The 16,838-nt window shown below is 43.5% G+C and overlaps 1 protein-coding gene across 3 annotated transcripts in view; it reads left to right on the top strand.

The window, feature by feature from the left end:
* Positions 1-16,838, top strand: part of pikfyve (phosphoinositide kinase, FYVE finger containing) — a 215,381-nt gene that overhangs the window by 176,461 nt on the left and 22,082 nt on the right. For 2 of the 3 annotated variants that reach the window (XM_070876033.1, XM_070876035.1), the window contains 6 exons: positions 619-739; positions 1,320-1,415; positions 1,508-1,591; positions 2,197-2,288; positions 2,477-2,641; positions 7,319-7,375. In XM_070876033.1, the coding sequence (XP_070732134.1) occupies positions 619-739; positions 1,320-1,415; positions 1,508-1,591; positions 2,197-2,288; positions 2,477-2,641; positions 7,319-7,375 (615 nt within the window). The remainder of the gene's footprint in view (positions 1-618; positions 740-1,319; positions 1,416-1,507; positions 1,592-2,196; positions 2,289-2,476; positions 2,642-7,318; positions 7,376-16,838) is intronic. The other variant, XM_070876034.1, reaches the window with a different exon arrangement.

Here is a 16,838-nt window from a genome sequence, read left to right on the forward strand (position 1 = left end):
GAGCCCTCCCTGGGAGTAGGATGAGCCATTGCCATCAGGCAATTCAGTTGCTCGCAGGTTGTCTTCAGAGCCCGCATTGTTGAAAATGAAGATCTGCACAATGATACAATCTCCCCTTTAAGAGCTGGAAGGAGCCAGTGTGAAGGATCATTGTTGAATGAATTGTACATGAAATTCATTATCACTCTGCTGGTAGCGCCCCTGTAGAGCCCTGTTTGAGGTCATTAGCGCTTGGTGCAGCGCTCCAGTTGCTTCCTGGGGTGGTAACATCCAATTTAGTAAAAGTTCAGAATCATTAGTGCCTGGCGTTAAATTCTCAAATTTGAAAAGTTAGTTCCCCAAATGGGGCGTGACCGAATTTCTCCCCCATGTTTTTAAGTAAAGTTATTTGTTGTTTAATTTTGACTTATTGAACAACGAGTGATAGCGTTGAAGCAAAGAATTCATACTGCATTTTTAGTTCTCTTTCTTAAAACAGGTCCATTCTGGTAGAATTGCATTGAAGGGAAAAAGATAGCCAAAGTGTACATTTGAGACTTCGGCATCATTCAATCGCCTTGTTTACACGTATTGGGTTTTTCAATACAATGAATTTGAATGTTATGTTAATACTTGCAGATGTATATGATGGACACCTGCTGGGCTCCAGTGACAGTCAAGTGAAAGAAAAGTCAACTATGAAGGCCATTTTTGCCAATCTACTTCCTGGAAGCAGCTATAACCCCATTCCTTTCCCATTGTAAGTTTTGTTCTCCTGTACACATTTTAAAATGAGCCAGAATGTTTTTTTTTATTTAAAAAAAAAAAGTCACTTTCTGGTGTTTGATGCCATTTTGAATTCCATTCCTAAATTTTAATGAGTCCCTTGTTTGCAATTATGGAGATAAAAACTGGGATATATATCAAGAACGTTGAGGTTTTTTTTATGAAGATACTAAAATATTTCTGTTTATTGCAATACCTCCATTGACCAGAACCATGGTATAATTTTATGAAAAGTATCCACAAGTAGGTATAATACACTATCATGAATGTTGATCACACTGATGTCGAGACCAGACCTAATGTATCTCAACGTATAATTCAGCATTCACTGTTACATATAAGGAAAAGAACATTAAGAATTAGAATTGATCCAAGGTCTGGAAATGAAACATAACCAATTACTCATCAACTTAACCTCCAAAATGCCAGTTGTACAATAAAATATGAGGCCTTTGTGAACTCTGATATTTACAAAGCAATTTGCATTGAAGTATTCTATTAACTAACCGATTTTAGTATGGTAGTGTGACCATGTATTTAAATTTTTTTAATAGTGATCCAGATAAGCACTACCTGATGTGGGAGCATGAACGTGTACCGATTACAGTGTGTGAGAAGGAGCCAAGTTCAATCATTGCATTTGCGCTCAGGTACTGTGTTTAGTTTTTTAACCTTTATTTTTTCACAGATATAGTACCTTGTGTGAATTCTAGCCTTTAACTTTTTTAAATATTTTCTGCAGTTGTAAGGAATACAAGATTGCTGTAGAAGATCTCGGACGAGAATCTGTGAAGAACGGAAGTGATGAAGGAGTACAACAGGCAAAGTAATTTGGATGGGGAGGGAGGTGCAAGAGAAAGGGTGTGGAGACAAATTTCTGGTATTTATTGAATGTCACTGCTCTGTTGTGGGTCAGACCCAGGAGTGCTTGGATTCTTCAAGTATGTTCAGATGTCGTTCCTTAAATGGAACTTTGCTAATGTGATCCATCAGCTTGAATCACAGCAGCATTTTGTTTTTAGATCTTGTTTCTGTGCTGTGGATTTCCGTCCAATTTGCATTACATTGCTCATTTTCAAGCCCTTGCCCATTTCTGTGGTGGTATTGTTTCTGCGTTAACGCCTGTCTTCCACAACATGACGGCAAACGCTGTTTTTACCTCCGGTATCCAGCAATGGGAAAGTTACAGTCTTTGATATTAACCTGCTAAGCAAAGCTTCTGAAATGTGCCCTTTACAGATTGTTTGCTGGAAGATCCTGAGACAGGTTTCTGTGGTTTTCAATGTACAGGGTGCTAAATCTAACCTTTTTATTCCTGAAAAGAGATCTAGATGTAGTTATTTTATGCATGTAACCTAAAATTTATATATATTTAAAAATAATCTTTATGTTCCACTTACGTTGCTTGTTTTTCATCGCTTCATGTTTCAGTAATGTAGACAGACCAAAGACCAATAGTCCTGCAAGGCACTTAGAAAGCAGCAGCAGTCAAGGGAATCGCAGCACCGACTCCGAACAAACATGTAAGTTTATTTTGAAAGGCTTGTGGAGATACAATACCAGCTTTGGAGTGCACTATAGCATAAACGGTTCAGCAGCCCACAGCTATTTTTTTTTCTTTGCTACCGCTGGCTCACTTTTTAGTTGTTAGCAGAAGCTGACAGGAATTCAGTTAGAAATTATAAAAAAAAATGTTCTTGCTCTTTTCTAGCAAGAAAGACATCTGGAGTTTTGTCATTTTTCCGAGGGTCAGGGGATAGAAGCCCTGATCTGTCCATACAGAAAAAAGAGACTTTACGAGGTGCAGATAGTGCTTATTACCAGGTCACACAATCAGGGAAAGAAGGGGCAGAGAATCATGCTGCAGAGTTGCAAGGTACAGTTAAATGCTGGTCGCTGATGCACTAAATCTTATAGAATGACAATTTGTGTACCTTTTGGACTTCTACGTTGCTGATGATACTTGTTTTTCCTTACTCCATTGCAAAGTTATTTTTTTAGAGCCATTACTGGAAGCAACTCTCTCTCCCCTCAGCAATACTGTTGTTGACCAACTATGTATCACGAAAGCTACCCGGCTGCAAAAGTTGAGTGCTGTGCATGAAGTAGTTGCTTTAATGATGTAAAAGGCTTTGTTCTCTTTTTAGCTCTGCAATTCCATATTTATTGCAGAATGCTATTTTGTCCCTTATAGTGTGAAAAGTACTGGTCTGGGCCATGTTACAAGTAAATAGCACTTATTGGTATGCTTCATAACCCATATTATTAGCAACTCATTTTAAGTACCTGTTTAAATATTGATTTATTGGCAGAATGCGCGAGCTGAGATTCTTTAGCTGTTAATCCTTTCCTGTGTGTTAAATCTTCAAATGAAATGTTGAAGTTGTTTGTCCATTTGCTTAGAATTTAAAGCCTTTTTTTAAACAGATAGACATGTCTGTTTGACCCTCTGAAATCAGCGCATAGCAGATGTGACTCCATTGAAGAGTCTCATTCTTTTGGGATGATGCTGACTGACCATCATACTGCCAGTAAATTGATCCTTAGTAGCAGGTGTTTGTTCCTGCAGCTCTCTGCACATCAACTTCCTGATCTAAGCCATGTCAACCTATAGGTAATATCCTATAGTGAAGGGCCGAGACCTGAAATGAGACACAGGGAACTGCACATCATAAAATTGATTGCAATATATTATGTGCATTGATGAAGTATGTCCTTTGTGCATTTTCATTAGTTTCTGTGGAAAATTTACTGGTGATGCTTTAGACACCAGTTGAAGGGATGTAGTATAGGTTGAACCTTCCTTATCCAGAACTCCCTTATCCAGGACCACACTTCTTCGTCTGGAACCATTCCCGGCGCATGCGCAGAACTCCGACATGAACAAATTGAAGTCCTTCCTCGCTGCCGATTCCTGCAGTCGCTGACCTGACCCCGCAACCTCCCCCATGATCCCTCTGCCGTACTCCCAGCCCCAAGCCAGCCAGCCCTAATACCCCCTTGCTCAGTCTCTGTACCATCCAATTTAATGGGCTCAAGTTTCAGCCTGAGTTGCTCCTATTTTTTTTGGAGCAACTAGTTTAGAATGGAGCATCTTAGAAATTGCAATTCTCAGCATTTAGTTTGCTCCAGTTCTAGTGAGTTAGAATAATTTCATTTTAGAAGTTTTTTTTTCCAAAAGGGGGCGTGACAAGCCACTTATGTCTGTTTTGCAAGTTTAAGCAGTGAAAACTTACTCGAAACTAACTTAGAATGGAGTAAGTGTAGATATTTGTGCGCTCAGAAAAACCTTGCCTACACTTTTGAAATTCGGCACAGGGAACGAGAGATGGGCGGTGGGGGTGGGGTGGGGGAGGGAAGTTTACAAGCATTAAACACCATTTTTACAAATAAAGAGCCATCATCAATAATAAATGATAAATAAATCAACCAATAAATCAAAAAATTATTAAAAAATTAAAATAATTAAAAAATCAAACAAAAATTAAATTAAAAATAAAAATTCAATCAATAAAGAAAAAATTAAGTTTCTACTCACCTGCGGCACCAGGAGCCCTCCAACAGTGTGCTGGGATGGGTCCCCCCAGGAGATGCCAGTCGGGCGGGGCCCCACCGCTGACCAGCACTTTGGGCGGAGCCCGCCCCCAGCAGATGACAGACCACCACCCAGGACTTCAGGAGGGCCCCGCCGCCGACCAGGACTTCAGGCGGGCTCCGCTGCCGACGCCGAGGACTTCAGGCGGGGCCTGCCCCCCAGCGAGATGCCGGGCAAGTGGGCCCTGCTGCCAATGAGGTTCGGGCAGGGCCTGCCCCAGGAGATGCCGGGCGGGCCGCCATGGAAGAGGTAAGTACTGTCAGACCACTCGGCCTGGGATAGGGGTGACATCCCTTCAACCAGGGATAGGGTTGTCGCCCGGAGACAGCGCGCTGGGAGGGCCATGAGCTACTGCGCACGCGCGCAGCCTCCACTGTGCACGCGCGCAGCTGCCAGCACTGTTTACGCGCGCAGCTGCCAGCACTGTTTTTGGCACAGGACTATAGCTCCGCTTCCAACAGCTCCTGCTGCACCACACCGAGCTGGAAACGGGTCTACAGATAGCAGAGAATCGCGAGGTAAGTATTTGCCGCTTTTTCACTTCTACAAATTAGGCGGGCCTCTCCGATGTGCGCCGTTCTAGCGGGGATCCGAAACTTGAGCCCAATGTGACCACCCCTCGTCCGCAAAAATCCCTTATCCAGAACAGGCCAGGTCGCGAGGGTTCCCGATAAGGAAGGTTCAACTTGTATTTACATTGTTGCAGCCCTTAAACTTAGGAAATCTAACAGTACCAGCACAAAGCATAGATATAATGACACTTCCTTTGGTGTCTAAAGACCCAATTATTCTCAGTGCAACACAAAAACATTAAGCTTATTTCCAAAAGATTGAATTTATATGACTGATGTCATATCAGCATGAGAAATTAAAATGTTCATGTTTACTGTGTATTTTTCTGCAGATACATGATAGCTTATTAACATTGTCAACCAGACTGGTGCACGTTTGTGTACATAGCAAGTTTTCAATTGTATATAAAATATTAATGTTATCATTTGAGATTGGAAGCATTTTCATAAGATTCTAAACTTCAAACTCCTTCATCGCACTTGGTATCTAGCACAGCAATGCTAATTGACTTCAACCACAACATAAGGGGACAGAGCAGTTTTGCCAATTGTAAGGAAGAATGAGGCATCCAAAAAGGCTTAAAAATAATACTTTTTTTGCCACGAAGAGGGGAAATTCAGTCTCACAGGTTGTATAATATACATTATTTAAGTCTAAAGTTTAGAAAGGTCAGAAAATCAGAGAAGCTCTGATTAACTTTACTTTGAGAATAAGTTTATTACATTGCAAAGTTTTTTTCAAAGTTTGGTCTCCATGTGTCCTATTTTATTGAACATGATTTTCTAAGTGTATTGAGCACAGTCTGTAATATATTAGATGAAAAATACTTAGGCTTGATATTTGCCAGCTATTAATTGTAAATTTAGATTTGCAACAAATTGTGGATCACTTTGAATTTGTGATTATTGTAACTCTATAATTGCATGATCAGGTTTATTGCAGTAACCGATTTACTGATGCTTTTCTCCTAAAACAGGTTAGGTACCTAAACCACCGGCAGTTTGTTTTTGTTTTATGAAAGTAACTGGAATTAAACCAGTAATTAGTAGAACGAGAATGCTTAAGATTTGTAATTTTTTACAGGAAACCTTTCTTGATCTGGTATATCAAAAAAAAATGCATCAATGTATAAATGTGGTTTTAAGGGGCTCAATTTTCCCCAGTGATTTGCGCTGTATTTTTGGAGCAGGCTGCTTTTTGGGGTTTAAGGTTTTTTTTTAAATAGTTTCCCCGATCAATTTGCACCAGCTCAGTTAGTTACGATTTTTTTAGGTACTTTTTTTTTCAGCCAAAGGGGGCGTAACCTGTCACCCGCACCAATTCTGGCCATTTAGGGAAGATGACCAGCTGAGAGTTATTCCAGTTCTTCTTAGGGCAGCATATGTGACCTCTGCAGAAAAACCTTCTGGAGAGTTAAGGAAATCGGCACAGGTAAGTGCAGCAGGTCCCCGGACAGCAGCAGCAGGAGAGGGGAGAGAGGGCGGGGGAAGCCTTTCGGGTATAGTTAGGTACAAGGACCGTGAGGGAGGAGGCCACTCAGCCTGGGATAGGAATGGGGGAGCGGACCGGGAGGCCACTCGGCCTGGAATAGGGGCCGGGGAGCGGCCCGGGAGGCCTTTCGGCCAGGGCTAGGGGCGGGGGAATGGGACCGGCAAGGCGCTAGGGGCGCGGGTAGTGGATCGGATCGGGAGACCACTCTGGGCTAGGGGTGGGAAAGCAGACCGGCAAGGTGCTGCAGGCAGGGGAGCGGGACTGGCATGGCGCTAGGGACGGGCCGGGGAGCAGACCGGGAGGCCACTTGGCCAGGGCTAGGGGCAGGGGAGCGGACAGACAAGCCGCTAGGGATGGGTGGGGGAGAGGATCAGGAGGCCCTTTGGCCTGGGATAGGGACGGGGATCAGCATAGGTGGGGGGAGGGGGGCACGCAACATAATTGGAGGTAAGTTGTTGCAATGTGTTTTTAAGTTGCTTAACGGGCATAACTGCAAGTACACCAAAAAAAAAAGCTTTGGGGAAAATTGAGCCCAATATCTTTGATATATCACTAATGGTGCTAAACCATTTATATTAACTTGAATGATTCATGTCAGTAGATTTTTCAGTCTAACGAACAGATGATCTTTTTTCAGCCTCTTTCCCTAAATATAACTTCAAACGAGAATTATATGTAGGAAGTGTAGATTGCAATAACACGTAACCAAATTGCAGATTTGCAATGTAAATGCAGATGAGATTGAAGAGTGTTTTTCTTATGAACTTCTCACTTCAGATAAAAATGTAACTTTAGCATTGTTCATGCAGACTATATAGAGTTATATACTAAAGATAATTAAAACTGTTTAGTCAGAATTCCCACATTAAGTGGTTCAGTGTTGCTTTATTTTAGATGATGGTGATGGAGACAAACAAAAGAAGCAGCTTGGAAACCCACATGTGGAACTACGTAAGTATTGTTGATGATCTGTTGAACTTATTTCACTGTCAAATGCTTCAGCTTATACTTCTAATTGTATATTTATATAAATGCACCTCATGATTTGACACTGAGCGATACAGACCAAGTATGTCCCAGATTCAGTTCCTGGTTTGTGTTCAATTAGCTGACTTCAGCTGGAAGTTGACTTCAATGTCCTCAAGTGAAAAAGAATAAAATGAAATTCCCACTTACAATCGCTTTCCAGAATTATCTCAAACAACCTGCTGAGAACGGTCAAGCATGAATAATGGCCTCCACAACCGTATCATTTGCGGACAGCCCTAATACAAGTACGGACATATTGCAGCATAATCTAGAAAAGAAAGACTTGCATTTATATAGAGCTTTTCATGACCTCAGGATGTCCCAAAGCGCTCTACTGCCAATGAAGTACTTTTGAAGTATAATCACTGTTGTAATGTAGGAAACATGGCAGCCAATTTATGCACAGCAAGCTCCCACACACAACTATGTGACAATGACCAGATTCCACTCCGTTAACATGAAGTTCGGGACCTGGAATGTCAGAACCCTCATGGACCACCCCAACAGCAACAGGCCGGAACGCCACATCGCCGCCCACGCGAAACCCGGCGGGCAGGAGAAGGCCAGCTCAAGGAACAAGGCGGAGGTTACACCTCCTTCTGGAAAGGGAAACCAGAGGAAGAACGCCACCTCCACTGAGTCGGTTTTGCCATCAAAAACGAGCTGGTTGACCGCCTCAAAGACTTCCCCTGCGGGGCTAACGAATGCCTCATGACTCTGTGACTCACCCAATCCCAGAACCAGTGTGTCACAATCATCAGTGCGTACGCCCCAACGCTCGATGCAACTGACGAGGCCAAAGAGGGTTTTTACACCAACCTCTCAAAATCCCTGTTCTGTGACCCGCGGGTGACAAACTGATCCTCCTCGGTGACTTCAACGCCAAGGTTGGCAAGGACACAGACTCTGGGAAGGCATGATTGGCAAAGAGGGGGTAGGGAAAGCCAACTCCAGTAGCACCCTACTCCTGACAAAATGTCTAGAGCACGAACTTGCCATCACCAACACCTTGTTCTGCCAGAGGGACAAATACAAGGCATCGTGGCAGCACCCTCGCTCCAAGCACTCGCATCTGCTCGACTATGTCATCGTCCGAGCCAGGGATCACAACGCTGTGTGCATCACCCACGCCATGACAGAAGCCGACAACTGCTGGACGGACCACAGCCTAATCTGATCCATCATCGACATCAACATAGCCCCAAAGCGGAGGGGGCAGTAGAAGCAGTGCTGCAAAAAAGTCAATGCCAGAGCACTTAAGGACCCAGCTAAGCGAGCCCTATACAGCCAGCGCCTCACAGCTAACCTGGCGTGCCTTGACGACCCCACAGCGCTTGGTATGCCCTCCAGGCCTCCATAACCAGTGCCTGCAAAGAGATCCTTGGTTACTCAACCAGGAAACACCAGGACTGGTTTGATGAGAATGATCAGGAGATCCAAGAGCTAATAGATCGCAAGCGCAGGGCATTTCTGAGCCTTAAACAACAACCTAACTCGGGAGCAGCATTACAGACGGCTCAAGGCTGAGGTCCATCAAAAAACCCGGGATGTAAAGAACAGGTGGTGGATGGAGAAAGCACAGAAGATACAACAGCTGGCTGACAACCATGATGTACGAGGATTCTTCAACGCAGTCAAGGCCAAACATCGAAGGCCCCACCCCACTTCTGGCCAAGAATGGGTAAACACTCATCAAGGACACCAAGGCAGTCGGGGCCTGCTGGAAGGAGCACTTCGAAGATCTCCTCAATCGAGACTCTGTCTTTGACTTGAGTGTTCTCTACTCCGTCCCGTAGCATGCTACCTGCCACCACCTCAGAGACCCCAATGCTGCACGAGGTAGAAAAGGCCATAAGTCAGCTTAAAAACAAGGCTACGGGTACGGATGGAATCCCTGCTGAGGCATTGAAGTATGGTGGAGAGGCACTGCTGGCGCGAATACACAACCTCATCTCTCTCATCTGGAGGGAGGAGAGAATGCCGGGGGATCTGAGATGCAGTAATCATGACCATCTTTAAAAAAGGGGACAAGTCTGACTGCGGCAACTACACCGTAATCTCCCTGCTATCAGCCACTGGGAAAGCCGTCGCTAGAGTCCTCCTCGACCGTCTTCTTCCCTGTGGCCGAGGAGCTTCTCCCAGAATCACGGTGCGGATTTCGTCCCCTACAGGGCACAACGGACATGATTTTTGCAGCGCGACAGCTACAAGAAAAATGCAGGGAACAGTGCCAGCCCTTATACATGGCCGCCTTCGACCTTACAACGACCTTTGACACTGTCAACCGCGAGGGTCGATAGAGCGTCATCCTCCGTTTCGGATACCACCATGTCACCATCCTCCGCCTGCTCCACGACAACATGCAGGCCATGATCCTTACCAACAGATCCACCACAGACCCAATCCATGTCCGGACAGGGGTCAAACAGGGCTGCGTCATCGCCCCCCCCTCTTCTCAATCTTTCTCGCCGCCATGCTACACCTCACAGTCAACAAGTTCTCCGCTGGAGTGGAACTAAACTACAGAACCAGTGGGAACCTGATCAACCTGCGCCATCTCCAGGCCAGATCCAAGATCACCCCAACCTCTGTCATCGAGCTACAGCACATGGACGACGCCTGCGCCTGCGCACATCGAGGCTGAACTTCAGGACATAGTCAATGTATTTACTGAGGCTTACGAAAGCATAGGCCTTACACTAAACATCTGTAAGACAAAGGTCCTCCACCAGCCTGTCCTCACCGCACAGCACTGCCCCCCCAGTCATCAAGATCCCGGCGCAGCCCTGGACACCGTGGACCACTTCCCATATCTCGGGACCCTCCTATCAACAAGAGCAGGCATCGACGACTAGATCCAACACCGCCTCCAGTGCGCCAGTGCAGCCTTCGGCCGCCTGAGGAAAAGAGTGTTTGAAGACCAGGCCCTCAAAACTGCCACCAAGCTCATGGTCTACAGGGCTTGTAGTAGTACCTGCCCTCCTGTATGGCTCAGAGACATGGACCATGTACAGTAGACACCAAGTTGCTGGAGAAATACCATCAACGATGTCGCCGCAAGATTCTGGGAGGACAGGCGCACCAACATCAGTGTCCTCATTCAGGCTAACATCCCCAGCATTGAAGCACTGACCACACTCGATCAGCTCCGCTGGGCAGACCACATAATCCGCATGCCAGACACGAGACTCCCAAAGCAAGTGCTCTACTCAGAGCTCCTTCACGGCAAACGAGCCAAAGGTGGGCAGCGGAAATGCTTCCAGGACACCCTCAAAGCCTCCCTAATAAAGTGTGACATCCCCACTGACACCTGGGAGTCCCTGGCCCAAGACCGCTCTAAGTGGAGGAAGTGCAATCGAGAGGGTGCTGAGCTCCTCGAGTCTTAACGCCGAGAGCATGCAGAAATCAAGCGCAGGCAGCGGAAAGAGCGTGCGGCAAACCAGTCCCACCCACCCCTTCCATCAACGACTATCTCTCCCACTTGTGACAGAGTATGTGGCTCTCATATTGGACTGTTCAGCCACTAAAGAACTCCCTTCAGGAGTGGAAGCAAGTCTTCCTCGATTCTGAGGGACTGCCTATGATAACTTTTATTTATATAGCATCTTTTAACATAGTAAAACCTTCCAATGCACTTCATAACAATCTTACAACACGTTAGATATTGACCAGGGAGGGAAAGTGAGAAAAGGTGGGAGAAGGAAGTGTAAAAGAGGTTAAAGGCTTGGGTCTGAAGCGGCAGCCAAAATGTGCACGCAGATAGATGCAGGCGAGAAAACTTAAAAAAAAATGAAATTCAAACTAATACAATAAGGAGTATACAATAGTGAAATCAGGATAATAAAGATTAATTATAATTAAACAAAATTAAATAATATATACAAATTATAAATTAAGTTTTTAAAAATTAGAAAATCAGCAATTGAAGGAAATTAAATTGGATTTGCTTTCTTTAAAATTCATTCCCTGTCCATTGGTTCTTCCATATTAATTGAATCAATCACTGTCCTCCATCCTTGTGACATCATCATTTCATTACTTTTTATTTCTCATTTTGTCCGCTTGACAGGTCTGTTATGGCTCCAGGCTCGAGCTGCCTTCGTTGTCAGGGAGCAGCTTTTTTTCAAAACTCCCTCCAGTTGCTCTAGGATCGAGCGGCCTCCATTGTCATGGCGCAGCTTTTTTTCAAAACTCCCTCCAGCTGCTCCAGGCTCGCGCTGCCTCCGTTGTCCGGGAATATCAGGCAAAAACAAACTTTGCAATTGCCTGTTTTGATAAAGGAGGCAAAAACAAACTTTGCAACTGCCTGTTTTGATAAAGGAGCTAGTGTTTTACCCTGGCTTGTCAATGTGGTGCAATGTGTGTATGTAAGTTCCCATTAAGTTGCAATTTAGAGTAACTTACTTAAATGTTCCCACTTCACCATCTACTTGATCAGCTATAAATTATGAAAGAGAGAAAGCATTTGAACACTGCTGGTTGGATAATTTAGAATAAGTGGTGAGAAGGAAAAGAGGGATCATTTACATTTTTGGAAAGATGACAACATTTGACTCAACTGTTAAGACTAATGAGTTGAATTGAGCAATTTCATGAGAAATCTTGACTTGCCATTTTGTTTATAACCTCCGACCCATCCACAGTGCTCTTTGGGGAACTAATTCTACCCCAGCTACACTCTACTTGCTTGTAGTACTTGTTAATGCAAGCACACAAGTCTTCCTTTACATTACCCTCCAGTTCTTGGGCTTAGGTGTCAGCCTTGGCTCTGGTAATACACTCGCCTGAGTCAGAAAGTTGTGGGTTCAAGTCCCACTCCAGAGACTTGAGCATATAATCCAGACTGATACTTCAGTGTATAACTGAGAGAACGCTGGATTGTCAGGTGCCATCTTTTGGATGAGGCGTTAAACGCTCATGATCCCATGGCACTATTTTGAAGAAAGTGGGGCAGTTCTCCTCTGGCCAAAATTTATCCCTTAACCGACATCACTAAATAGACTATCTAGGGACAGCTGTTTGTGGGACCTTACTGTGCGCAAATTGGCTGCCACATTTACCACATTACAACAGTGACTATACATGAAGTACTTAATTAGCTGCAAAGCACTTTAGGACGTTCTGAGGTTGTGAAAGGTGCTATATTTTAGTACAAAATGAACTTGCAATCACTTGCTTATATACAACTTGCATTTATTTAGTTCCTTTTAACGTAGTAAAATGCCCCAAGATACTTCACAGGAATGTTATCAGACAATATTTGACAACCTCCACACCTTTGTTTAAGGAAGTTGAAATTGATCAGTGTTCTTTAAAGTCACACACATAAGCATGTACCACCAGGTCTAATCGAATTGAGAAATGTGTATATAGTGAGCAGTGTCAAGTATTTCACTACTGGGGGACAAGAACATAAGAAATAGGAGCAGCAGTAAGCCATTTGGCCCCTCGAGCCTGCTCCGCCATTCATTAAAATCATGGCTGATCTGATCTTGGCCTCAACTCCACTTCCACACTTGCTCCCTATAACCCTTGACTCCCTTATCATTCAAAAATCTGTCTTATCTCCACCTTAAATATATTCAAAGACCCAGCCTCCACAGCTCTCTCAGGTAGAGAATTCCAAAGATTCACGACCCTCTGAGAAGAAATTCCTCCTCATTTCTGTTTTAAATGGTCGATCCCTTATTCTGAAACTATGCCCCTAGTTCTAGATTCCCCCATGAGGGGAAACATCCTCTCTGCATCTATCCTGTCAAGCCCCCTCCGAATCTCAGATGTTTCAATAAGATCACCTCTCATTCTTCTAAACTCCAATGAGTATAGGCCAAACCAGCTCAACTTTTCTTCATATGACAACCCCTTCATCTCGGGAATCAACCTCGTGAACCTTCTCTGAAGTGCCTCCAATATCCTTCCTTAAATAAGGAGACCAAAACTGTACGCAGTATTCCAGGTATGGTCTTACCAGCACCCTGTACAGTTGGAGCAGGACTTCCTACTTTTATACTCCATCCCCCTTGCAATAGAGGGCAACATTCCATTTGCCTTCCTGATTACTTGCTGTACCTGCATGCTAACTTTTTGCGTTTCATGTACAAGAACCCCCAGATCCCTCTGTACTACAGCATTTTGTAATCGCTCTCCATTTAAATTATAATTTGCTTTTTTATTTTTCCTACCAAAGTGGATAACCTCACATTTTCCCACATTATAGTCGACCTGACATTTTTGCCCACTCATTGAGCCTATCTATATCTCTCTGTAGATTCTTTGTGTCCTCCTCACAACTTGCTTTCCCACCTACCTTTGTATTATCAGCAAATTTGGCTGTTACACTCGGTCCCTTCATCCAAGTCATTAATATAAATTGTAAATAGTTGAGGCCCCAGCACTGATCCCTGTGGCACCCCACTAGTTAGTTTGCCAACCTGAAAATGATCCATTTATCCTGACTCTCTGTTTTCTGTTAACCAATCCTCTATCCAAGCTAATATATTACCCCCAACCCCTTGAGCTCTTATCTTGTGCAGTAACCTTTGTGTGGCACCTTATCGAATGCTTTCTGGAAATCGAAATACACGCCATCTACTGGTTCCCCTTTATCCACTCTGCTTGTTACATCCTCAAAGAACTCCAGCAAATTTGTCAAACATGATTTCCTTTTCATAAAACTATGCTGACTCTGCTTGACTGCATTATGATTTTCAAAATGTCCTGTTACTACTTCCTTAATGAACTCCAGCTATTACCTAATGACAGATGTTAGGCTAACTGGTCTCTAGTTTCCTGCTTTCTGTCTCCCCCCTTTCTTAAATAGGGGTGTTACAGTTGCGGTTTTCCAGTCCGCTGGGACCTCTTCTGAATTCAGAGAATTTTGGTAGATTACAAGCAATGCATCCACTATCTCTGCAGCCACTTCTTTTCAGACCCTAGGATGTAGGCCATCAGGTCCAGGGGACTTGTCAACCTTTAGTCGCATAAGTTTGCCTAATACTTTATCTCTAGTGATAGATTGTTTTAAGTTCCCCCCCCTCCCTCCAATAGCTCCTTGATTACCAATTACTGGGATGTTTTTAGTGTCCTCTACCATGAAGAACGATACAAAATATTTGTTCAAAGTCTCTGCCATTTCCCTGTTTCCCATCTATTAATTCTCCAGTCTCATCCTCCAAGGGACCAATGTTTACTTTAGCTACTTGCTTCCTTTTTATATACCTGTAGAAGCTCTTACTGTCTATTTATATTTATTGCTAGTTTACTCTCGAGCTGTCTTCTGTCTTTATCATTTTTTCAGTAATCCTTTGCTGGTTTCTAAAAATTTCCCAATCCTCTGGTCTTCCACTGTTCTTTGCACCATTGTATGCATTTATTTTCAATTTGACACCATCCTTTTCTTCCTTAGTTAGCCAGGGATGGTTCATCCTTCTCAGCATCTTTTTTTCTTACTGGAAGAAATCTTTACTGAGAATTATGAAATATCTCCTTAAATATTTGCCACTGCTTTTCTACAGTCTTACCCTTTAATATATTTTCCCAGTCCACTTTAACCAACTCTGCCTTCATACCTTTGTAATTACCCTTATTTAAGTTCAGGACACTAGTTTGACACCTAGCTTTCTCACCCTCAAATTGAATTTGAAATTCTACCATGCTATGATCACTCTTCTCAAGAGGATCCTTCACTACAAGATCATTAATTAATCCAGACTCGTTACACATTACCAGATCTAAAATAGTCTGCTCCATGGTTGGTTCCACACATATTGTTCCAAGAAACCATCCCGCATACACTCTGTGAACTCTTCCTCAAGGCTACCTTTGCCAATTTGATTTGTCCAATCATTATGAAGGTTAAAATCGCCCATGATTTTTGCTGTATTTTTCTAACAAGTCTCCATTATTTCTTGATTTATACTCTGTGCTACAGAGTGGATACTGTTTGGGGGCCTGTAGGTCATACGGCCCATCGAGCCTACTCCGCCATTTAATACGATCATGGCTGATCCGATCATGGACTTGGGTCCACTTCCCTTCCCGCTCCCTTTATTCCCTTATCGGTTAAGAAACTGTTTATCTCTGTCGTAAATGTATTCAATGTCCCAGCTTCATTAGCTCTCTGAGGCAGCGAATTCCACAGATTTACAACCCTCCGAGAAGAAATTCCTCCTCATCTCAGTTTTAAATTATACCCCCTAGTTCTAGTCTCCCCTATCAATGGAAACATCCTCTCTGCATCCACCTTGTCAAGCCCCCTCATAATCTTATACGTTTTGATAAGATCACCTCTCATTCTTCTGAATTCCAATGAGTAGAGGCCCAACCTCCTCAACCTTTTCTCATGTCAACCCCCTCATCCCTGGAATCAACCTAGTGAATCTCTGAACTGCCTCCAAAGCAATTATATTCTTTTAAATATGGAAACCAAAACTGCATGCAGTATTCCAGGTGTGGCCTCACCAATACCCTGTATAACTGTAGCAAGACTTCCCTGCTTTTATACTCCATCCCCTTTGCAATAAAGGCCAAGATTCCACTTGCACCAGTGACTTATTTCCCTTATTATTTCTTATCTCACCCAAACTGATTCTACATCTTGATCTTCTGAGCGAATATAATTTCTCACGACTACACTGATCTCATCCTTTATTAACAGAGCTACCCCACCTCCATTTCCTTTCTGCCTATCCTTACGAAATGACGACATACCCCTGAATATTTAGTTCTCGGCCTTCGTCACCTTGCAAGCACGTCTCTGTAATGGCAATCACATCATACCCATTAATTTCTATTAGTGCCCTCAACTCATCTGTCTTGTTATGAATGCTTCATGTGTTCAGATACAGAGCTTTTAATTTTATCTTGTGTATACGCTCTGTCCACTTCCTGTCACACTCTGGTTATTATTACTTCTTTCGCCACCCTGCACGTTTGCCTTCTCCTTTCTCTTTGACTTTTTAAATTTCCGCTCACCAGATCCTCCCTCCTCACTATTTAGTGGGGAGAAAAGACTAATACTGTACTATGCTACCATTAACTTTGTCACATGCCATGAGGACACGTGTCATGAATGTTTTTATTACTCTTTCACCTGTATCTCACTAGCTCTATTGCATTCTCCATGTGGACACCAAAATTGTAAGTGAAAGATCAACATTTTAAAAATACCTTGGAGTAAAACATTTTGGACTGTTGAAACCATAAAGAGTTTGTGAACTTTAACTGCATTGCTATCTTGTAATTCAATGCCCAACCACCTGTCTCGTGAAGAGAGTTTGTATTAAATCTGATTTTTATCTTACTAGAATTGATCCACTGTGGTCCCATGAAATATACTTCAAATGGGCTACTTTTCCTGACCCATAGCTCTTGCTCTGAGATCTCT

This window comes from Pristiophorus japonicus, chromosome 3 (genome assembly GCF_044704955.1).
Source record: "Pristiophorus japonicus isolate sPriJap1 chromosome 3, sPriJap1.hap1, whole genome shotgun sequence".
In the NCBI taxonomy this organism is placed as follows: domain Eukaryota; kingdom Metazoa; phylum Chordata; class Chondrichthyes; family Pristiophoridae; genus Pristiophorus; species Pristiophorus japonicus.